This window comes from Mastigoproctus giganteus, chromosome 2, assembly GCF_048544385.1.
Source record: "Mastigoproctus giganteus isolate SK-2022 chromosome 2, ASM4854438v1, whole genome shotgun sequence".
Taxonomy (NCBI): domain Eukaryota; kingdom Metazoa; phylum Arthropoda; class Arachnida; order Uropygi; family Thelyphonidae; genus Mastigoproctus; species Mastigoproctus giganteus.
This window is the reverse complement of record NC_143576.1, coordinates 82518475-82543950: the sequence shown is the minus strand read 5'-3', so window position 1 is coordinate 82543950 and position 25476 is coordinate 82518475. Positions and strand designations below refer to the sequence as shown.

Here is a 25476-nt window from a genome sequence, read left to right as displayed (position 1 = left end):
GCCAATAATCATAAAAATAGTGTAATTAGGGCCCTATTGGGGCTAGGTTCTGCTGCAGCACTTCTGAGGATATACTGGAGGAGATTAAATATGTCCCAGCAGATCTCGGAAAAAGCAGCTACCCCAAAAGATTCTGGACATGTGTATTTGAGAAGCTGAACATGGGCGAAGAGAGGTGTTCTCACCTGCTGCTATTGCATACATTCCCTACAACCTGTGCATAACAGAGCAGATTTCTAGAATATTATGGACTTGTGAGACATGTGAGTGCAGCTATGAGATGGAGATTGCACACAATCATGTCAAAGGGAAAAGATCATGTACATATCGAGGGTAAGAGTGGAATTATGAGATCAAATGTCTGGATCACGAACAAAAGCTCGAACATTGAATGATTAGAAACAAAACACCTGCAAATGCCTCACACTGCAGTGGCTCGCAGCAGACTGAGTGAAAGCTAACTGCCCACCACACCACCATACTCCCGAACTCACAACAGCCTATGTGCGACAGATAATGACACAACAATGTCACGGGAGACTGTCCTGAGTTCACAAAGTAGCTAAAGCCAAATTTGATTTTTAACTCCTGTAATGACAAATTAAGACTATTTCTATGCTATACTGCATATATCTTCAAATAAATAATCGGAAATGAATGCATTAAGCGACAGGAGTAATATTTCAGCATAACAACCAGTGCATTAAAAGTAGATACTGTAATAGGGGCGCAGTGATGGTTTGGATAATCGCCGTTCTACTGTATTATAATTTTTTTTTCTTCGCGTAACTGTGTTTTTGAAACTGAACATTTCTAGGACTACAACTGTTATAACTTTATGAGAATTTTTGTATTATCTGGAAAAGCAGAAACCAATAATGGCTGATAATGAACAACACTTTTAACACTTATCTTATGTCAAATTTGTACTTTTAAAGGTTATCTTATCTTAGTCAAAATTTATAACTTGATTGCATATATAGTTATGTCAGGCAATAGGATGTACACCGATTACAATTGTGTGTTTTGCATATATTATTGTTTTGGTTTGCTGAAGCTGCTTAATTACTCTGTATGATTCTTATTACTGATTTATAATCATTTAATTTATTTTTATGGGTGCATAAACACAAAATGTTTTGCTATCAGACAATTTTAATTTTTAAAAATTAATCTGGAAATAATTAAGTTGGAATTCAGTGAGAAGCAGAGGCTAACTCAGAGACAGACTAATTGTATATTCCATAATGTGGGAGAAAGGCTACCTGGCTTGACAGAATTGTGAGCTTGTGAAATCTAGAATTTTTGCAATAATTTTGAGTTTTATTTTGGTAATTTTTCACTGTAAATTACATTAAAGGAATGGGTTAAAGTGCCCTAATCACTTATGTAAAGTTATTTTTGTATTGCTAAACATTTAAATGGTTATGGTTTAATATACATATGATCAGTGCTTTTTTTGTAAAAAAATAGGTGCCGGTACTCATTCTTTGCTTTCAGGAAAAATTGAAAATTAAAAGGACATGAAAAGTACAGTACTCTAAAAAATTATTTCCTGATATTGTTACTTAGTAGTAATGTTTTTGAAATAAGAACAACAAATTAAGTATATTAACACAGTTTACTGTATAAATTTATTATTCAACTATATAAAAAATAAGTAAATGTTTAAAAAAAAATAAAAATTAATAAAAGAAATAAGTAAAAATAATTTCATAATAAAGTTTTTATAGAATATTCCAAAATTTTATCGAGTTCTCATCCAACACACCATGAGATCAAATTATGAGATCAAATGTTGAGATCACGAACAAAAGCTCGAATGATTAGAAACAAAACACCTGCAATTGCCTCACACTGCAGTGGCTCGCAGCAGACTGAGTGAAAGCTAACTAACCACCACACTCCCGAACTCACAACGGACTATGTGCGACAGATAATGACACAACAATGTCACAGGAGACTGTAAGCATCCCATTTGAGAATGGGACGCTTACAGTTGATTCCCATGCCGAATTCTTACTGTTTGTGTCTATTGCTGAATGACGTTTCCGAAGCAGCCATGAATCGACATATTTTGCTGGATCGAAGTGGGTCAGTGGTGGGCCACAATTGTAGCGAAGTGTAGGGCCACAAGAGTAGTGAAGAAAATGTTTTTGTCATCAACGAAGCTCTGGTTGGGCTGATGATCAGATTCATCTGTGAAAATCCTCATTCACATTCACTCGATGAAATTGGTATTGTACTCAGAGTGTTCAACAAATGCTCTTCAATTTTTCCAAAAACCGTCTTTTCGATTAGGTATTCCCAAAATGGACGAATTGTATCTCATTTAACTTAAGCCTAATTGACAATTTTCTAAATTCATTCTCACCAAATGCCAACATTTCATATTTAGAAGGTTTAATATCATCGTTGTCCTCATTTTTCTTCTCTCGTCATCAATATTGTCACTAGTTCTTAAATTTTAATTTTTCTTTTTTTTTTTTGAAACTGTCTGGAAATTCGGATATTCAGCTACTGTGGCCATGTAAACAGAGAAAGGAAAATTTAAGGAAAAATGTGGATAACGTACTTCCGCGAAACAACAGATGATTATTTGTCGAGGTAAAAGAAAATCACTCCCTCCTAATTCTCAAATGGGATGCTTACAGTTGATTCCCAGCAGTGTCCAACCTACGGCCCGTGCGGAAAGTGAATTAAAACAGTATTTTAAATTTTGCTAATTATCAAAAAAATTCTCATTAAGTGAGCATTTAAAGGCAAAATTTGTCTGAAAAACAATATTTGTCTGAAAAACAAAAGAAAGTCATATTTTTATAACTTTAATAAAATCTAAACAATAAATTAGTGACATAGATTTGTTACACATAAAAGTATTGGGAATTTGCATTTTTTATATATAGCCTGAAAATAAAAAATGGTAACATGAAAACAGAAACGTCATTTTACATGTAACAAGATATGGAAAAAAATGTAACACACTAATTTTTCTCGAATCACTCAGTGCGGCTCCCGAAAGAATTCTAACTTTGAATATGCCCCTTGTACAAGAAATGGTTGGACACCACAGTAGTAGAAGGTGAACCAGAGCTCACTGGGAATAACCCTTGATCTGCTCACTGTTGACCAGCGCGACTGCTCTGTATGTGGGACAGGTGGTTGGATAGGTTTTACTAATGAGCTAGCTCTCTCAATTCTTGCTTAGCAGCAGCACTAATTTCCTAAATTGCATGAAGGCCAAAAGTGGAAACGGTGTGTATGCAGTTAAGTCTCTCCTAAGCTGTTCATTATATGAAAAATTTCTTCGGTCAACTGAAACTATTTTAAATGTAATTTCCAAGGGGATTCAAAAAAAAATCGCTCTAAAAGGAGTTAGTTAAACAGAGGTCCGACTGATTAATTTAGAATTCTAAAAACGGTTGTAAAGTTTTATATAGTAGATATCTTAACAAGAGACCGTGAGATGCAAATTTAGTTAAATAACTTTAAGCTTATTTGAAAAGTAGGTAAACATGGGAAATATTTTATGGAATATATTACAAATTTCGAAGTGTACAGCATCCAAATGTCACAAGTCACTGTTAATAAAGGTGCCGGTATGCCGTACCATTGCATACCTTCTCATAAAAAGCACTGCATATGATCATTACTGTTGTTTCTGTAATTTTGGTGGGAATGTCAGAAATTATAAGTTTTTTTTGCACTTAACTAAACTAAAGCTGCAAGTTGTAGTAAGTGCCCTAAACATGTAGGTTAGCTTGATTTTGTATTATCTGAATATCTAAATAGGTGTCGCTTACTATATACAACTGCTTCTTCTGTTTTTTTTTTTTTTTTTTAATGGGAATTTTGTAGTTGTAAGAATTGCTTCTTTTTTTTGTTGTTGTTGTAATGTAATAGAAATTAAATAGGTTAGCCTTATTTTGTTCTTATCTAAATATTCAAATAGTTACAACTTATAATTACTCATACTACCATTATTATCAGCAATTTTGATTGAAATTTTGTGAGTGACATTTCAGGAGAAATTCACTGACTGTGTGAAATTCAGTGAATTCCTGTCGAACCCTCATCCATAACTGAACAATTATCAATTGTAGTCAAGTTTATTAGGATGTAAGAATTCTATTGCTATATGACATTACTTAACATATTATAAAAGTATCTAGATAATCCTTATTAGAAATATAAAAGTACTTGTCAGAAATATAAAAGTATTTAGATGAATCCTAGCTAGAAAAATAACTGTGGTTAATAAGATTGGCAAGAAGGTAACAGATGGGCAGTAGAAGAGAGTGGACGACAGCCTATTACTTAAAGCAGGGAAGACACAACAGGCGCCTTCCCTGCTTTAAGTAATTCAAGGTCATTCACGTTCTTCCTACTCTGTACTAACAATATGGTAGACAAGGCCTAGTGAGTGGCTGTTGATTTTCTCTAGTATTAGCTGTGGAAACATTATGCAAGGAGGCAAAGTGTATACAACAAAAGCAAAAAAAAAAAAAAAAAAATTATATTCCTGCTAAGAATTTATCCTACCTATCCATTTCTACAACACAAGATGGAAGTTTAATCCAACAATCACTCTTTGGCTGAATGCAAATTTCTGTACATTCATTCTGCAACCATTCAGTTTAAACTGTTTCCTTATATATCACTTGAGAAAGAATACAAAAGTCATCTGCATTTAGTTTACTTAAACCTTTAGAGCCTCAAATGCTTCAGTTATATCACTATGAAGATGACTAGTTTCCATTCCTAGTTTCCTCCACAGTCTTTCTTGGGTAGAACATCCTTTTGTATCACCAACTAATCTCGTTGCTTTTCTCTGCATCCTTTCCAAAAGATCCATGTCCTTCTTAAAATGAGGTTTCTAAACCTCTATGCAGTATTCCTGACCTGCCCTAACTATTGTTTCATACAACAGATTTTTTAACATCTTTGTTCCAGATGCCAAGGTATGTGTATATCACTGACAGAACCCCAAACGAGGAATGAAAATGGGCTGTTTAGCAGCACATTTTCATTCCTTGACTTGCAGTCTGTAGATGATCAAAGCTCTTCTTTTAACAGTTCTTTAACTATAAATGATAGTAATGCATTTTGGTGTGCCAGATGATGAATGCAGCAAACTTCAGATTGAGCTTGGTGATTTAATGGACAAAACGGAGTCCCTGATTAAGCACGCAGATACCTTAAAAAAATACTAAAACGGATGGCTCAACAAAAACTGAAGTGTCCAGTAATGTCAAGTCAAGCACTAATGGCTGGCCCAAACATAAGAATAGATCATGCAAGAATATTTGCTGGTGCTATCAAGGAAGTGTTATACCAGTCTGAAAACTGATAGAATGGGGGGGGGGATACACAGATTAATAGTTTAACAGCAGCCAAAAGGTGAAATTTATTCTTGTGCACTGCTTCCACTGAGACATGCAGCAGATCCTAAAGCAAGATATTGGGGATTACCAGGCCTGTGTGAGGTTCACATGAAACAATCAAATATATGGGCTGTATTACAGTTACTAATAGTAAAAACAGATCCAAGTATATTTGAATATACACTAATGTTAGGGGTATAGAAAACAAATTTTATGAATCTGAATTTTTTCTGGATTTACTGGTTAAATCATCAAATGTGGACATTGTAGAGAAACAAACAAATGGCACGACTCAGACAAAGGTTGTAAAATATAGTGAGTACAATGTGTACAGAAAGGACAGACAGGACAGGAGGGGGGGGGGGGCTTGCTCTTGGTCAAGAAGCATAGAATTGAAGATAGTGCACCTAGTTCAAGTGGGCCACTGAAATGTTGAGTCAGTTTGGTGACATAAGCACTAGGAAAACAAAAATGAGAATACAAGTCAGATGCAGAGAGAAATCGAATGGACCAGTAAATCAGATTGTTCTGTAATGAAGGAATTTAAATTAACAGATAGTGACTGGAATTTGTGAGGTGTTCACTCGTAAAGTAGCAGAACTTTTAATGGGATTTATTGGATCACTGTTTTCTATGCTAGTATGTTACATGGGCAGTGAGAGAAAGCAATGCTTTTGAAGTGATTTAATGGCAGTGACACATCATGCATTATGAATCTATAAATAAATGAATCACTAGGTGGCAGCAATCATTATCTGGAGATGAGAGGTTTATGTAAGATGCAACTACTGTCAAGGGTAAAGGAAATGCATTTTGCCTTTGTAAAGGTGACTAAAATAGTTTGCACAGTTTTAAATTCGCTTCAGTGGAACAAGGTGATAACGTTACTAACTGCAAATTCTAAATGGGAAGCATTCAGGAAAGTAATAGTGGAAGCTAGTAGGCTTTTTAGGCTCCCAACTAAAAGATACTGTTCAAGGTTTAGACCTAAATTAAATGGACATCAGATGAACTGATGAGACTAGTGGTACAGAAGAAAAATGCATGGGATGATTATAAATTACCAAATGGATATGGAGTCCTACAGTTAGTATAAAATACTCTGCAATCAAGTCAATAAAGGGATTAGGCAAGTTAAGGAGATCATGAGAAATCAATGGCTAAGAATGCAAAGAAAGGGAGCAAATAATTCTTTGTTTATATTAACACTAGAATGAAAGGTATACACCCAATTGACCCACTAGATACGAACAGCATAAATATTGATAATCCTGTGTAGGTTGCTGATAAACAATAAATATTTTGCATCTACTCGCACATGACAAAGTATTTAGGGATACCAAAATTATAACACGTTATAACTGGGAGCGAAATGATTTTAAATGAGAAAATTGAAAAAAAAAAAAAAAAAAAAATCGTTGATGAAAATGGCTGATAAAATTTTTGCAATTATATTAAAAGCAATGAAAAATGAGAAAGCAAATACTTCATGATAATTATAAGGGCATACTTGGATTCAGAGCAGGCACCTACAAATTGTATATGTTCAAATGTCTCCCTTATTTAAGGGATGATCAAAGTGCAATGCGAGCAATTATAGATGTCTAAGCTGTCGACTTCTGTTCAGGGAAAATAATGATATCAATGATCAGACATAATGCAGAATTATCTTGACAGGAATGCAGTGATACAGCATGGATTTGTTAAGGTGGAGATTGTTTCTGATTAATTATTATGATGCACTGACAAAGGAACTGTATGCAAAAAAAAATTAAATAATTGACATCATATACAGGTAACCTTTTTTTTTTTTATTAGTTATTGGCACATTAGCTTCTGTGGCCATAATGCACCTCTCAAGGTTTTTGCATTTTACTCTGATTCAAGCCTGAGGTGGGATTCGAACCCGTGACCTTTGGGTTGCTAGGCAGGCACTTTGCCCACCTGGCTAGCCCCATTGGCAGGTAACCTTGTATAACACGGTAGTTAGGTTCCTATAAAATCTCATGTAGTGTAAAATTGTGTTATATGAGACTAAGAACCAGTACAAAAAGGGGAGGTTACATTCCAAAAACCTAACAAAAATACACAATTTTTTTATAATTACTGGAAATTTAATTTTTATTAAAAATAGTTAATAACCGAACATACGTCATATGAGATACATAAGTCAGATAATGTATGTTCATTTAATTTTCTTTCTCTTCATCGCTGATAGAATGAGAACATTTTCTCTGTTGCAGAATATCTTCACCTTCTGAGCTTTCTTCTGCAGCATCTAAATTCCGTGTATCTTCTGCTCTCTTTAAAAAATCAGTAATCTGAGTTTGTTTGCTTTTGATTGATAGAGCTTTGTAAATTTAATGGTATGGAGCAAAGTATTTTTGAAGCTCCCTTTTGAACTTTGTGCTCCTTTCAGTCAAAGCATTGGCATTCAAAAAATAAGAAACTGCCCGGCTAAGTTTATGCTTTACAGTGTGCTTTTTAGTGTAAAATTTGGAACTTCAGAATTTTCATCTGCACTATCATCTTCTGAATTTATTTGGTTTACCTCCGATGCCATTTCCACCAAATCAGCTTTGCCAGCCTCTTTTTCTACCAGTAATTTTTGAATGTCTTCAATAGTCATACCATCAAAACCTTCCCTCTTACAGACTTAGCAAAGTCTATGACTGCCCCGATTCCATTTTCTGCCGGATCGACCATATTTATAAGAACAAAATTTAGTAATATATACCCAGAAAAATTTATAAATGATCAAATAAAAACCAAAATAACCTTACAAAAACCTTAAAAGTCATGAACTTCACACGTCAAAGTTACAATTTTTTATGGTCTGAAACAAGCACAAGTTCAAAAACACAGAACCTAACATGGGGATTTGGCAATAATTTTTTTTGCATAATGGCTAGCGAGTCAACAGCAGGGATTGACAAAAAAGAACGGAAATGTTGAAAAATTATATCCAACATAATAGCAGGGTTTTCTCTGCACAAAAGCTCAAAAATACCATGTTGTGCGAGGATTACCACAATTTATCAACTGTGTAAGAGCGAAAGTTTGTTATACAGGGGTTGCCTATACTTCGATTTCAGTAGAGCTTTTGACATTCCACATGAAAGACATGTACCAATTGGAGGAGTGTGTCATTAGAATCAAGTAAATGGTGGATAAAGGGATAGTTTAGTAGCAGAAGATTGTTATATGTGGGCTCTGATTTTCTTGGAATGATGTTATTAGTTGAGTTCTTCAAGGTTCTGTGGTGGCTTCCTTATTGTTTTTGATATTTGTTAATGATATTGATGAAAGAATATTAATATTGTTAATAATCAATATTAAAGTTAATGTCAAAATTTACTGCAAAAAGTTTGCAGTAAATTTTGCAGTAAATTATCAATAACCACCATGCCAAAGGTTGGCATGGTGGTTATTGATAAGAATCAAGGAACACAACTACGAGACGTAGAAAAATTCAGCAGATGGGTTGAGAAGTGCCAATTGAGGTTTAACACTGATAATTCAAGTTACTGAATGTGGGTGTGGGTAGTAGTAGTAATCTCAGAACATACCATTTGAGTGGTACCACACTCAAGGTGGGGTAGAATGAAAAACACCTTGGTGTAGTTACACAGTGTGACATGAAGTTCTTGGAGAAGTGAAGGTATGCTACTAGAAATGTTCATGCAATTTTGCAGTAGGAACAAGAGGTGATATTCTGTTATATAAGGAATGGTTAAGGTACACCACCTCGAGTACTGCACGCAGTTCTGGAAACTTCATTTTAGGAAGAATGTGGATCTGTTAGAATGGGTGCAGAAAAATCCAACAAGATTACATTAGTAGTGGTGATCTGATTAAGATCTGCGAGGTAATCTAATTAAGGTGTATAAGGCCTTGAATGGTTTGAGCAAGCTCAATGCTGATGGAATTCTTCCTCATGCCCAGATTAGTCACCTGAGGGAACATAAATTCAAATTGAGGAAAGACAGTTGTAGAATAGATGTGTGGAAATTTGCCTTTAGGCAGTGGGTGGTTGATTATTGGAACAAACTTCCATCTGTTGTAGTAGAAGTCAGCAATTTAAATAAGTTCAAAGCAGAACTAAACAAACATTTCAAATATTAATGGATGGTTGGAATGGGAAGGTTTTTTTTTTTTTTTTTTTGGCTGTTGCTATATAAGCTTTCTTTCTTGCATCACATGCCTCTACTAATGCTAAGTGGCTGAGTTAGTTGTGAGTTAGCAGTACAGTCAGTCCTCGTATAACACGTGTTTACATTACACGAATTTGATCATACACAATTTATAAATAGGGGAACTAACCGAATTCGATTATGCACGATTCGCCTTTGTTTACAAGAAATGGCAGTCGAAAGCAACAAGATAGGAATGAAGAGAAGATTCTGAAAATGTATTTATGTTTTTTATATCAGTGAAGGAGAAACACATTTCACCATAATAACGTAAAAACCAACACAATTCCAGCTGTCGGTATAATCGCAAATGCAATTAGATCGAGTTTACTACCAGTTTATAACAGATTCCACTAGCAGAAACGCAACTGGAAATTGTTTTTATTGTTTTATGGTACTAATCCCTAGAAATGTGCTTTAATAAAATGTGAGGTGTTAATAGTGTATCTCTGCCTTTACGGTGTTTATTCAGTTGCTACATGCGCGCAGCTTTGTTTATGTGTATCAAGCGTGCCTCTTCGTTTTGTAATTGTGCTTTATTCCCTAAAAATGAGTAAAATACTAAAAGGTGTGAAAAGGAAGCGTCCTGGTGATGACACTGCAGATTCAGAGAGAAAAAGAAAAGCAATATCGATAAACAGAGGTGGACTGGGTCAAAAATTCTTACCCGGGAAAATTTGTAGTGGCCTCATACTATTTTGGCTTATGGCCAAAATCACACCGGCCTCTGGCCCACCGGGGTTTTCCGGTATGGCTTATAGCCAGTCCGCCTCTGTCGATAGAGAAAAATATGAAATTGTGAAACGCTTTGAGCGAAATGAAAGACCATGTAATATTGCACGTGCTACAGACCTAAATGAGGCAACGCCGGGAATTACAAAGAATGCAGAGAAAATAAAAAAAACTTTCATAGCAGGAACAACTCAAAGTGTAATCCATTAGATTAAGACACAAAGAATGGGAAGAGATGGAACGGCTGTCATCTGTTTGGATCGAAAATCAAACAAAAAACAAGTTTGCTTACGATAGAAGCAAAAGCATTAGCAATATTTTATTACGTAATAGTTGTAATAAAATACGTAAGTATTTTATTACGATTATTTATTGTGTTTGGTAATGTTTTGGTTACAAATGTGTGTTCAATCTTGGGTGGTCGGCACCTAACCCTATTTTTCCCATAGGGCCTGTTGTTTATATTGCACGATTTTGCATTGCACGAGGGTTTCTAGGAACACAACTATCGTGCTATACGAGGACTGACTGTACTATAAAAATAAACAGAAAGGTGAATTTCCTTCCTGGGCCTTTGTCTACTTTTTTGTGATGCAAAAGAGCTACTTTTGATTATAAAACAAGAAAAACTATTTGGAACAAAATAAGAATCTAAATAAGAATCATCTTCAAAAATTTGTAGATATATATATATATATATATATATATAGAGAGAGAGAGAGAGAGAGAGAGAGAGAGAGAGACTGAAAGAGATCATTTTAGAAAATGCATTGGAATTGGTTAGTGATGGATGGACACGTGGCACCCAGGACCAGTGTCCAAATTTTGAAAGAACTGAATTACCTACATCCTGTCCAGCAGGTATGGAAAGAAAAGCATTCTCAGTTGCAGCAGTTTATATCAAAAAATTGTTGCAACAAAGTTATAAAATTTCTCATCCATTTTTCACTGGTGCTATCGGTTGAAACAGAAAACTATGCATTTTGTAAATGTTGCAAAAATCCAGTAGTTATCAACAAAATCATTTTTAGCAGCTTGTCAAAAATATATAAATAAACAAAAAAAAAAAAAAAAAAAACAGATACATTTCAATAAATTCTTCTTCTTCTTTGGTCCTTAGCTGGCAGCTAGGGGAGGCGGTTGGCCACGCAACCAGTATGCTGCTGTAGGTGCCGCAGGGTTTCGGACTTGCTCTGTGATGTTCTTCCATATCTTACGATCCATGGCTTCAGTCCTGGCCTGGTTAAGGTCGAGATGTCGGCTCTTCAAGTCATCTTCCACTTGCTTGGCCCATGTTTTCCTAGGCGCGGTCCGTTGGATGCTCCATTGGGTGGGTCGTTGTCTCCAAAGGAGTGTGGATGGTATTCTGTTTGTGCCCATTCTACATACGTGGCCCAACCATCTGAGCCTTCGCTTCTGGATTTGGTCGGCAATGGTTGGTTGCTGTTGGCATCTGGCGCGGATGGTATCATTAGTGATGCGGTCGCGAAGAGAGATGCCCAAGATCTGCCGCAGGCATCGCATTTGGAATACCTCAAGTTTGTTCAAATCTAACTTGAGACAAATCCATGTTTCCGATCCGTAAAGAAGAATGGGCAGGATCAAAGTCCGGAAGAGTCGGATTTTAGTCTTTGTGGAAATGTTGGTCCTCTTCCACAGACACCATTTGAGCAAGGCGAACGCAGTGGCTGCCTGTCCAATTCTGCTGTGAATTTCCATGGTGGATGCAACTTTCTTCTCCTGGACCAGCGACCCAAGGTATTTAAAGTCCTGCACTTGCTCGATCTGGACGCCTTCGAGATAGATGGTGGCTTGCGACCCATCTGTTGTCAGGGCCTTTGTCTTACCAGCATTGATCTTCAAACCGTATGGCCGGGCAATGTCGTAGAGGATGTCCGTGGCTTCAGCGTCGTTACCGGCAAGGATAGCACTATCATCAGCAAACATCAGGTCAGTCACATAGTGATCCTTGTCATATTGTATGCCCTGTCTGTTTCTGAATGCTTGCCTCATAATGGCATCGACCACGATGTTGAAAAGCAACGGGGAGGCCACATCCCCTTGGCGGACTCCAGTTTGGATGGTAAATTCCTCAGATAAATCGTTCTGGATGCGCACCTGGCTGGTTAAACCGTTGTATGCAGTTTGGAGGAGTGTGATGACTTTTCGAGGTACATGTTCAACTTCTAGTAGTTTCCATAAGGCAGGCCGGTGGACACAGTCGAAAGCAGACTTAAAGTCAATGAAAACAATGACGGTTCGCTGTCCACACCGGATCCTCTCCTCCATCAGCTGACGAATGGCAAAGATTTGATCACAGCATCCTCGCCCGGGTCTAAATCCTGCCTGTTCTTCTCGACTGGTTTGCTCGCGATGTTTTTGCAGTCTTGACTGGATGATCTTCATAAAGACCTTTCCGATGATGGAAAGGAGGCTGATGCCACGGTAGTTCTTGCAGTCCCGGTTATCACCTTTCTTGTGGATCGGTACGATAATGGCTTTCCTCCATGTTAACGGAATTTGTTCAGTGCACCAGATGGTTTTGAGGAGTGAGTGTAGTCGGCGAAGCAGTACATCTCCCCCCGGCTTTGATCGCTTCTGTGGTGACTTGGTCCACTCCTGGTGCCTTGCCATTCTTCAGGGATTGTATGGCTGCTTTCACTTCTTCTACTGTAGGCTCAACATCGACCATGGAGACCTCAGGGGGGTCGATCGAGAGTGCTGTTGCTGGCGGTCCCTGAGGTGGGTCGTGATTATACAAAGCTTTGAAGAATTCACTCCTCACCTTTCTCACCTTTTCAATAAATTGAAAAGGTGAGAAATTTCTTAAAATCTGCACTTACACAAAAATTTTATTTACTTCTCCAGTTAAAAAAATAATAATGAGAAAGCAAACACCATATTGGAGGAATACTAAAATTTATGCTGAAGTAATTTTTAAGTTTTATTTTTTTAATTGCTGGTTTTCACAATGCACCTCAAATACAGTTAAGGACCAGCAAAATCTATTAAAGTCATATAAAGATTATGTTCTACAAAACAGAAATGAAAAACACACTTGGTCCATATAACATCCAAATAAAAACATCAACTTTGACATTACATAAAAATGAATAAGAAAACAAGCAAAAATGCAATAATTGAACTGCACAACAGCAAAGAGGCAATGCAACAGAGGTAATCAACATCATAGATTACAAAAACATGAATATAGATCTATTAAATGGTCAATTGCAATGTACTATTATGTTGCAGAAACCTGCAGAGGAAAATGGGCACAAATAAATGAGAAGTGAAATTGTTTGAAGTGCATCATATACAGTGCTTATTGATTATCAAACAAAAAAAAAAAACATATTTCAATATTTAAAAAATTATATTTCTTAATACTTAATATGAAGGTTATCCCAAAAGTAATGCACAAAAGGGTTAATTTAAAATGAATTAATTTTATAAAATAATTTACAGTAAAAACCTTTAATGGACTCTTCTTCATGCCTTATGACTGCTTCTCAATGTGTAGGTAATTTTTGAATGCTGTTTTAACTGTCTGATGCACTGGGTCACAGCTGTGCTCAGCTCTGTCCTTGCAATTACAGTCTGTTCCCTTGAGTTCAAGGAACAGACTATAATTGCAAGGACTCATATCAGGGCTATAAGGGGGTGATGAGGTAGTGCTTCCCACTTGTAATCAGTAAAAAAAAAAAAAAAACTCTACAGACTGTGTGATATGAGGTGTTGTCAGGGAAAACAATCACACCAACTTCCAACATCTGTGACCACTTCTGATGAATTTTTGGTCATAATTACTGATGACGAATTTCACAGTGGACTCCATTTACTGATCTTCCAACTTCCAAGTGGCCCATACCGGTAATTAGTTCAGGTTCAAAGTCATGTCCATGTCTCATTAATGGCAATAATGCATTTTAAACTTTTCACCTTCTTATTGGTAATGTGAGAGTAATGGCATTGCAATTTCTGTATGCTTTGCTCGTTATTTATCTGATAACAAATATGGGACTAATTGGGTAGCAATATTTCACTTTTTTAACACCTCAGTTAAAATTCGGTGAACAAACGATTTCAGCATCCGAGATTCATTGGCTATTTCTTCACAGGTTGCACATGTCTTCCTCCAAAATGGTGGTAAATGACTGCCGATGTGTTGTCTGTAGATGTTCTCAGTCTACCTGACATTGCTTGTCTTCGACACTGGTCTGACCTTGAAGAAACCTTTGATACCGGTGTGAAATTGTGCTACGATCTACTGTTAATTTAAAATGAATCGCCACATACCTCCCACAACAATTCATAAATTGGTGCCAGTGTTTTTCCACGTAAAGTTTCAATTCTGATAAAAGATCATTGATTTGAAACTAATCTGACCTGAAGCAATATTGCCATCCACTTTTAAAAGTCTCTACAAAAACATTCAATGCAGGAACTCTTTTAAGTACATGTATGTGTGCATTAATTTTGGGATAACCAAATTAATGCACATTTGGGATTTTTGTATATTACTTATACAAAAAATGCATTTTAAAAATGCATCTTGTGCAAAGTGTGCTATTAGACAAAAAATTAATCAACTAATTATTTGGAAAAAAAACACATAAGGCTCAACATAGCAGAATTGCTATGTTGCAAGAAAACAATTGAAGTCACTAGAAAAATTCTGGAAATTAATTTACAAATGTAAAAGATACACAACAATATCGTTTTTTTCCCATAAGGTTTTTAAAGGCTTTTTTGTACACTCTAAACCTTGCTGCTCACTACTATTACTAGTTAGTTTCTATTAAATTTGTTTGTTGAGAATGGTAATAAAAAAAATTAAGATTTTTCCCCTTTGCATTTGTATAAACTACAACATGTGTAAGGTGGAGAGCATGATGGAATAAATTTTTTTTAAACTCCAGTAAAGAAGGCAAACGAATACACTGTAGGACTTGGTGATGCACTGGTCATTGCCCCACTCAAGAAACTAGACACTTGGAAACCCATGGGCAAGTCACCCTGCTTGATGATCATTCACCGAGTGACCCAACAGTGCATTGCTCAGGTGTGAACATGTTAATTTTACAAATGAACAATTTAACTTAATTTAATTGTAAAGGCCTGCTGGCAATTGCAAGCTCATTATGTAATTTAAATGGTTATTAAAAGCCACATACAAGACCTGATCAAAAAAAAAAAAAAAAAAAAAAATCGTAAGTGCTTACAATGCTCAATATCCTTCTGCAACTACACATACTTTTTCCATTATGTCTGCCACTGATAAAAACATTTTTGTGGCCCACCATGTTTGATGAAATAGGCTGAATTCACAGTGATACCTTGAAGAACACCATCCCCTTGTTACCAAAAAATGCAAACAGCGTGATCTCTAACAGGTGATTTTGACTGCTGTAACCTATTTTGGTCTTGGTGATGATATTGTTTTCCTTATTCTCTGGGTTATATCCACAGCTTTGAACCTTATTTGCTCAGTCATATCCACACACCCAAGACCTACTGACTATTATAATTTTTGTTAAAAAGGTAGGATCTGAGAAAGCTTGCTTGAATATCTCAAATGATATGAGGACTCAATGCTGTCTTAGATCTTGAGTAAGAATGTGGGAAACAAACTGGTGCTCAAATACTCAGTAAAAATGGTCTGAACCAAACACAATGAAAGAAACGTCTTCTCAGTAATTTCTTAAAGGTTAGTCATCTGATTGAATGACAGCATGGAATTCATTGATGTTTTGGCTGTTTGAGGATGTTGGCAGGTAACCACTTTTTTATTAATTTCAAGCAAAAATTTTCCTCACAAAATCTTTGAAACCTGCTCTCACCCCCATCATAGCATTATCTCTGTAAACTGTAACATATATTTCATATGTTTCTGTGGCTGACTTCACAAATAAATGAAATTTAATGTTTACACATTGTTCATTCATATACAGTGAAACTTCTCCTAACGGACATCTCTCTACAACGGACATTTTCAAATTCCCCAACTCACCTCCATTGGTTTTAACGTGTTTTCAGCTTCTGTCTAGCGGACATTCTCTGTAACGGATGCGGACAGGCAATCTGCACCGTTTCGTTTAGATTAGCACTTAATTTGATCTCCCCATAACGGACTGCGGGAGAGCTGATGGCCCTTTTTCTAGGAACCTTTCTTCCACGTATTGTCTCAATCGTGTGTTTATTTTCTATTTCCGATTCTCTGAATTTTATCAAGGTTTACGTCGCGGTTCTAAACCCTTTTTCGAGAATTTCAAGGCATGTGTAAAACTTCTGATGAATTCGGTGTGTGCAGAGGGGGGGGGGGATTTGGTCGGCCTTTCGTCTTTTCAGTTTCCAGTTTTGTTCAGTGTGGTGTGAAGTGCATAATGTCTTCTCGTAAACATTTAACTTTAAAAGATAAAGTCAAACTCATTAATGCGTATGATCGGCAAAAAAATAGTGTTCACAATCTCGCTGCAAAATTCAAAATCAGGAAGACGCAGGTAAGCGACATCCTAAAGAAAAAAAAATGAAATGCTCTAACAATTTTGGCAACACGGAAATAATCAGGTTCAAAAATCATTCCCGAAAACTGTTGGACTTCAAATTGACAATGTTACGCATGAGTGGTTTTGTCGCGAACGTGCTAAAAAAATTCCCATTAATGGGCCTATTATTAGGGAAAAGGCTTTGGAGGTTGCGAAATCTATGGGAGTAAATGAGTTCAAAGCTTCTGTGGGATGGCTAGACAAGTTCAAAACTCGGCATAAAATTTCTTGGAAAACCGTAAGTGGTGAAGGTGGATCTGTTGATACTGGGGTTGTAACAGAGTGGACCGTCAAATTGGAAGATTTATGTGTGATTTTGAAGCTAAGGATATTTACAACTGTGACGAAACAGGGTTGTTTTTTAAAGCTCTTCCTGAAAAAAACAATGAGTCTAAAAAACAAAAAGTGCCAGGGCGGAAAAATTTCTAAGGAATGCTTGACTGTACTATTGTGTACAAATATGCTGGGATACTTTGAACAACCTCTTGTTATAGGAAAACCACAAAATCCTCGTTGTTTCAAGGGCAAAAAGTTGAATCTTTTGAATGTTGACTGGAAGTCTAATAAAAAAGCGTGGATGATACGAGATATCATGAGCGAATGGATAAGTCACTTTAACCAAAACATGATTCGTCAAAATAGAAAAATTATTCTTTTCATGGATAATGCTGCATCTCACCCGCAAATTGAATTGTCCAATATTCAAATCGTTTTTCTGCCACCAAACACATCTGCAGAGTGTCAGCCCTTGGATCAAGGGATAATAAAAAATTTTAAACTTCACTACAGAAAACGTGTTTTAAGACATCTCATTGCAAACATGAACAATGTAACATGTGCGAGTGACCTTGCAAAGAAAATCAGCATCCTAGATGCGATTCAGTAGATTTCCTCTTCAGTAAACGCAATTAGAAAACAAACTGTCGTGAACTGTTTTGTAAAGTCTGGCTTCTCAAACGCAAAAATTGAAGTTGTGAACAGCAATGTGGAGCACCAAGAAGAACAAGAACTTCAACATCTATGGATAATGTACGATACTTCCGCTACAAGTGACCCTGGCTACAAAGATATAGACTCAAACCTCACTACAGAAGATGGTGCTATAGATATCAACAACATCATCGATATTTTTCAAGAAGTTCCTCATGAGGATGAAGAAATGGAAGGTCATTCTGTCGAAGAACATATTAACGACGAACCACCGATGAAAATAGAAGAAGCGCTCATACAAATCAATCGTTTAAAAATTTTTTTGCCGCTGAAGAAGATACTGAACGACTTTCGATGGTTTCTTCACTCCAAACAAATGTTGAAAACAAAATTATCAGCCGGAAGAAGGTGCAGAAGAAAATAAGTGATTACTGTATGTATTTTTCTTAAGATAAAGTCATAATATGCATAGCACAATTGTATGTATATTATTTACAAAAATATTGTGCAAAATCTGTATATAATGTAATTTAATTTTACATTAAACGTTTAACGATTTTTCTTTATCTCTTGTGTATGTAATTGTATATTATTTACAAAAATATTGTTCAAAATCTGTATATATTTTAATTTAATTTTACATTAAACGATTTTTCTTTCTTTCTTTTTTTTTTTCTCCCTCAGACTTCTTGTTAGCGGACACTTCTCTCTAACGGACACATTTTCGTTCCCCATGGCTGTCCGTTAAAGGGAAGTTTCACTGTATTAATATTTTTAGTACCTGTGATAAACAAGTAAAGCAGGTTTCACTCAAACACAGCTTTCCCCTAGACTGGAATGAAACGATTTAAAATTTAGGGTGCTGGTATGCATAAAAGATGTCACCATAAGCTTTGCTCAGATTATTTAGCTAGAGTTTGAAATAATCATAAGATCATTCACTAAACTTTCTGATCAAATCTTGTATTTAACCATCATGACAGAGATGAAAGAGTGTCACAGATTTTATAATTCTATAAGTCCAATACAGCAAATCTGAGTGGCATATTGCCTTATCTTCTGAGCCTCACTCAAACATCAAGTGAGTGGTAATCTCATCCTTAAATGAGCTTGCAACCAACTTTTAACCTCACCTTTAATCGTGCTACCATTAATATTCTCTGTAAAGTACCAAATAGTCTCATTAAGTTTCTGTTAGAGTTTGAATGATTAATTTGAATCTGTTTGTGCTAACATAGTTTTTTTTAGCTTTATTGTGAAAATGCAATGACCATTCATTTCTGAATGATATAATCTAATACTTAAAGTATTCAAGTAAGCCTCATTAATTTAGAATTTCATTACTATACTATATTATTGACAAAAGTTTAATAGTATACAGGCAGTTCTCGCTTTACGACTTCCTAGGTTTACGAGTTTTTTTTTTTTAAGTATCAAGTATCAACAAAATCGAAAATATGAACATTAATTGTTTATATTTGAAAAATTAATGTTCATATTAAATGTTCAAATTAATATGAACATTATTATGTTCATATTCATTTAAACAATTAATGCAAATTAATTTTAACAGCAAAAAATGAATGTTAAACATTCAAAAATACTGCATTTCAAATCATGCTCATAGCTATACAATATGATGTACCCCGCTTTATGATATTAATCCATTCCAGAGAATCCATCATATCGTATAAATATCGTAATGTGAACCCAATAACATTGTTTTTTTAGTTATTCATTCCAAGACCATGGAAGTTGAAATTTTCCTTATATAACTAATATATCTCTCTACAAGGAGAAAATTAATTATAACTAATTTATCTCTCTAAAAGAATAAAAATAATGTAAATTGTATTAGTTACCAATTCAAATCATCAAAATGCACTACACTTTCATTGTTATCATAATTATATTCTGTTATAGGAATCAATTTTGAACGCCTTTGTGATAATTTTTTAAAGCACAATTCTGGAGGTCACGACCATAAAACAATAAAAACAATTTGCACTTTCTAGTTTATTGGACTTTTCAGTTAGTGCAATCAATTATAAACAGGTAGTAAACTCGATGTTGCATTTGCGAAAATACTGAAAGCTGGAATTGTGTGAGTTTTTATGTTATTATAGTGAAATGTGTTCCCATTCACCGAAATCTTCAATAATATAAAAACAAATAAATTTTCAGACTCTTCTCTTCATTCCTTTTCTTTTAAGTTTTGTAAACTTGTTACTCAGTGCGAATTGTGTTAGTTGCAATCTCACTTGCATGCATCATGTTAGTTGCAATTTGTGCATGCTGTTAAACAATGCTTATGCATGTTATCGTGAAATTCATAAAGAAATGTGACTATTTGGAAGCAACCACCTCTTGAAGCATTTCTGAAGACGACGCCTTGTGCAACAAACCAACGAGTGCCGAGTCAACTATGAGTGATAAACAAGTGTGCATTTAGTCCATAATGATGATGAAGAATAAACATTCTTTAACATTTGTAAGTCATAAATAATTTCTTTATTATTATAATTTTCTTGATTTTACAGGCTAAGTTTTCATTTCTTTGGATAAATCAATCATTGTTTAAATATAAACTAATTAGCTAACTAATTTCATTGTTGAGAATGCAACCCCTGTTTTTAACGTTATGTCTATAGGAAATAAATTCACGCTTTATGAGCGTGTGCTAGGAATGAATTAACTCGTAAAGTTGGGAACTACCTGTATATTACTTTAATCTAATTCAATTCCAGAAAGCAAATCCCTCCAATAATGGGATCCCATACTGCACATGAAATGTAGCTTAAAAAGTTTAGTAACTGAAAATTGTAAGTAGAGAGTTTTGTGCCACTATAAGTATATTCATTCAATAAACTAAATTTATCATATTGGTGTGGTGTCTCTTTAAGAATTAAATCATAGGTTCCCATGCAACATTCTTTAGTTTTTTTCAGTTTTTAAGTTTAAGGTCGTCCTACCTTTTGTGGAAAAATTGGTTTCCTAAAGATGTAATTTTCATCCTCTGTGACCTCAGGTGAAACAACAATTTTCTGAAAAATAAAAATAAATATTACTGTTTTGTAATTTCATATTTTAAATTTTGCATATAAGTTTTAAAGTTTAGTTCATTTTATAGTCAAATTAAATTAGCAAATAGATATTTTTTTAAATGACATTCTTGTTCTTTCATCCATCTGCTATTTTCTCATTAAACATTTTTTCTTGAAAGTTTTGTTAGCACAAATCTAATAGTAGTATAGTAAGTTTATGACCAAGATGTGTCTTTCGATTTGTTCAACTAAATCAGTATAGCCAGTTAACTATGTCATATGAAGTTGTATATTCCAATACAATTTATCAAAACAGGTAGGACACTCTAGTAATATATATCTGACAGTAAGCTGGCTATAACAAGAAGTGCATGTTGAAGGCTTTTTGCTGGACAGCATATGACAGTATGCAAGGAACATGTGTCCAATTGTTAGTTGTTATTGTGTTGTGGGATTTCCTGGAGCAAGGGCTATTTAGGCCATTTGCACCTGTCAGTGTAACTGAGGCTACATATGATGACTGCTAGGGGAGCAGTCATATAGTTGAACTTGTTTCAGAAATGGGAAAAATTTCAGAGTTTTTAAACTTCCTCTAACAGATTGTGATACAGAGATTGTCCAGTAGGCTGACAGGCTGCAAGTAACATCCAGTTTCATTAGTAGCATTAACGTTCTGTGTCACAATTTGGAAATGGAGCAATGAACGAATATCAAATTTTACTTTAAACTGAGAAATTGTGCAACAGCAAGACAGCTTGTGAGATGACAATTCCTCCACCCATTTTGCACTTGTTGTGAAGACATTTCTGATGAAACATGGCACTGTAGAGATCAATCATCCACCCTAACCCTACTCTCCCGATCTAGCATCAGCGCACTTCTTCTTTTCCAGGGTAAAAACTACCCTCAAAGGAAAGAAATTTCACGATGTTGATGGCATAAATAAAAATGTAACCACTGAACTGAACATTATCTCTTTGGATGCTTTTATGATTCTTTGCAGAAACTTTTAGAAAGATGTAATAAGTGGTGAATATTTTGAATGAAAATAAAACCATTTTTGAGTTCATTCAATTTGCGTTCTTCTTATTGCACCATTCTGGGAACTTTATTGCCATACCTCATATATCAAATTATAATATACATATCCTAATGTTTTCTAACTGCATTTTACAATTCTTTTTACCTACAATGGAACGTCTATCCTCTTGTTGAAAGGAAATGTGGTTGTAAATTCTGGCAACTTCATGTTGCAAGAATTTACATTATAAATAAATATCAAATAAAAATATGATAAGCATTGCCACTACTAAACTAACTCATTTCAGCATTCAAAAACCAATGTCCACAGGTGAATTTCGTAAGATCATGTCTTCTGTTAATCCTTGAGATTTTAATGGACCCCCTACAAGAGAGAACAGACCTTTCTCATTCATTTTACTAAACCTTATTCAGCACTTTCAATCAGAATTCCCCTTAGATATCTAGTTTTCAAACTTTGCAGTCCACTCTCTCTAAGCCATTCTTCATTTTATGTATATTGATTTACACTCGTTACTAATCTGACTGCCTTGCTATGAACCCTCTCCATAAGTTCTACATTCTTCAGACCTGAATATGATATTTCAAATGTAGTTTAACCATTATCTTGTATAGAGAGATAATGACATCCTTCTCCCTACTAGCAAAGACCCTATAAGTTATGAATGTGACACCTTGTACCATCCTAGTTGCTGTTTACACTGCATGGAAAATTTCATGTTAGATTGAATCATAACACCTAGAGTTTGCAAGATGACTGACTGTCTTAGGCTGAGAATTTTGCTATTCATGAAAAATATGAAAATCATGACTGATCATCATCATCAGCCATTTTCAATCCACTGCAGGATGAAGGCCTCTCCAGCAACTTTCCAGTTCCTTCTGTTTTGAGCACTGGCCATCCATTTACTACTCAAAAACTCATGAATTTCATCTATCCATCTCCGCCTTTGTCTTCCAGGTTTTCTTCTAGCTCCTCTTGGGTACCATTCTGTTATTTTCTTAGTCCATCTGTCATCATGTCTTCGAGCTATGTGTCCTGCCCAAGACCATTTTAGTTCTTTAATTTTGATAAGAATGTCCTTTACTTGAGTTTGCTGCCTAATCCATGTGTTTCTCTTCTTATCTAACAGTCTGATTCCCAATATAATTCGTTCCATTCTTCGCTGTGTAGTTCTTAGCTTCTCTTCCATTCTTTTGGTGAGTGCCCAAGTTTCACTTCCATAAGTCATGGTGGGGAGTATACATTGATTCATTATTTTACGTTTCAGACAAACTGGGATATTGCTCTTCAGTATGTGACTATATTTCCTGAATGCTATCCATCCAAAATTTATTCTTCTCTTAACTTCCAGCCATTTATCATTATTACAGCTAATAACTTGTCCCAGATAAGTATATGACTCCACCTTTTCAATTACTGCTCCTTCAATCATTATTTCCCTTTCATATGGCATACTTGTTCATTATTACTTTTGTTTTAGCCATATTCATCTTTAGTCCAAAATCCTTACTAACTGTGCATAACTGATTAAGATTTTCCTCTAATTCTTTGGGATCGTGGCTTATGACCACAATGTCATCTGCAAATCGTAAATGGTTTAGGTACTCTCCGTTCACATTGACTCCTTTCTGCAACCAGTCTAATCTTCTGAAAGCTTCCTCAAGGGCAGCAGTAAACAGCTTCGGAGATATTGTGACTCCTTGTCGAACTCCTTTCTTGATTTTAAATTTGCTACTGTCTTTGTCTAGTCTAATAAAGGATGTAGCACTCTCATATATTTTCTTCAAAATCATAATATATGGAGTATCTATGCCTTGTCATTCCAGTGCCCGAAACATTGCCTTATGCTGTATGGAGTCAAATGCCTTTTCATAATCCACAAATGCCAGGCATAATGGTGTTTTATATTCATTTGCTTTCTCCATTAGCTGTGATATTACATGAAGGTGATCCATAGTTGAGAATCCTGTCCTAAAGCCAGCTTGCTCTTTTGGTTGATTCTCATCAAGTATCCTTTCTAATCTGTTAGTAATGACCCTTGTGAACAACTTGTAGATATGGGATAACAAGCTAATTGGTCTATAATTTCCAATTTCTGATTTATCTCCTTTCTTATGCAGCAAAACTATGATTGCATTATTCCACTGCTTAGGCATCACACCTTTTCTAATGCACTTTGTGAAGAGCCTTGCCAGTTTTTGTGTTATGTCTCTTCCTCCCAATTTTAACAACTCTACAGTAACTTCATTCTCCCCCGGGACTTTCCGATTCTTCATTTTCTTCAATGCATGTTCTACCTCATCAGGAAGAATATCGGGTATGTCGTATGTGTTGCTACTTTGCAATCCATCTTCCCCACTGCTGGTATCATTCCCTCGCTCCTTGTATAATTCTCTATAGTAGTCTTCTGCTATTTGAATTATGCCTTCTCTGCTGTTTATAAGTACACCATCGCTATTCTTCAGTTTCAGTATCATTTGTCTTTCTGTATTACTGCTCATGGCTGCTGATTTAAATCCTTTGTTTTCCCTTAATGCTTGTTCTACTTTTCTTGTGTTAAATCTTCTTATGTCCTCTCTGAGTCTCTTTCTAATGGCTTTGCATAACTCAGTATACTCAATTTTCTCCCTGTCAGTGTTTTTCTTGCTCTTCATTTGTCGTCTTTGGTTCATCATGACAAGTGTTTCTTGACTAATTTTTTCTTCTTTGGATTTCTGTTTCCCTATAGGTTTCTTGGGCTTTATTACTTCCAGAAAAAATTGTAATATTCCTCGTCGATATCTTGGTCCTGAGCAGTCTGCAGAAGCTCAAACTTGTTCTTAAGTTCCAGTATATACTGCTTTTTCTCCTCCTCTGTTATTTCAAAGACCTTTGTATTATTTATTCGAGTCAGTTTTTTCCTTTCCTTTCTTACATCTATATCAAGTGTACATCTTACCATTCTGTGATCACTTCCAACATTTACCTTATTCAGGACGGGAACATCATTCACAATATATCTTCTGTTAGTGAGGATAAAGTCGATTTCATTAGTTGTTAATCCATTTGGACTCTTCCATGTCCACTTTCTGTTCACCCTTTTCTTGAAAAAGTGTTCATTACTGACAGTCCTTGAGATTCTGCAAATTCCACAAGTCTTTCACCTCTTTTATTTCTTTCACCAATTCCAAAATTTCCTATAGTTCCTCTTTCTGCGCTGTTTTGCCTTTTTCCAACCTTAGCATTGAAGTCCCCCATAATAATAGTGTAGTGGGTTTTCTGCTCATCTAGAAGACTCTCAATTTCAGTGTACATTTCTTCAACCTCTTCATCATCATGGCTTGATGTTGGTGCATAAATCATTATAATCTTTAGCTTGTACCTCTTAGAAATCTTGAATATTAGTCTTGACACCCTTGGTGATGTACTTTTGAATTCCAAAATGTTGTTTTTAAAATCTTTATGGACCAGAAACCCAACTCCACCTTCACTCCTTTCACTGTTTCCATTGGTGTACAGCAGATTTCCACTTGATAAACTTATAAGTGATTCATTTCTTCTTCTTGTTTCAGCCAAACCGATGATATTCCAATTCACATTTTCTAATTCCTTTTCCAGCTC

The 25476-nt window shown here is 35.4% G+C and overlaps 1 protein-coding gene across 1 annotated transcript in view; it reads right to left on the bottom strand.

Moving 5' to 3' along the window:
* polybromo (protein) overlaps positions 1-25476 on the bottom strand; it is a 702481-nt gene that overhangs the window by 146808 nt on the left and 530197 nt on the right. The window contains exon 31 of the mRNA XM_090389959.1: positions 20760-20831. Within this exon, the coding sequence (XP_090246085.1) occupies positions 20760-20831 (72 nt within the window). The remainder of the gene's footprint in view (positions 1-20759; positions 20832-25476) is intronic.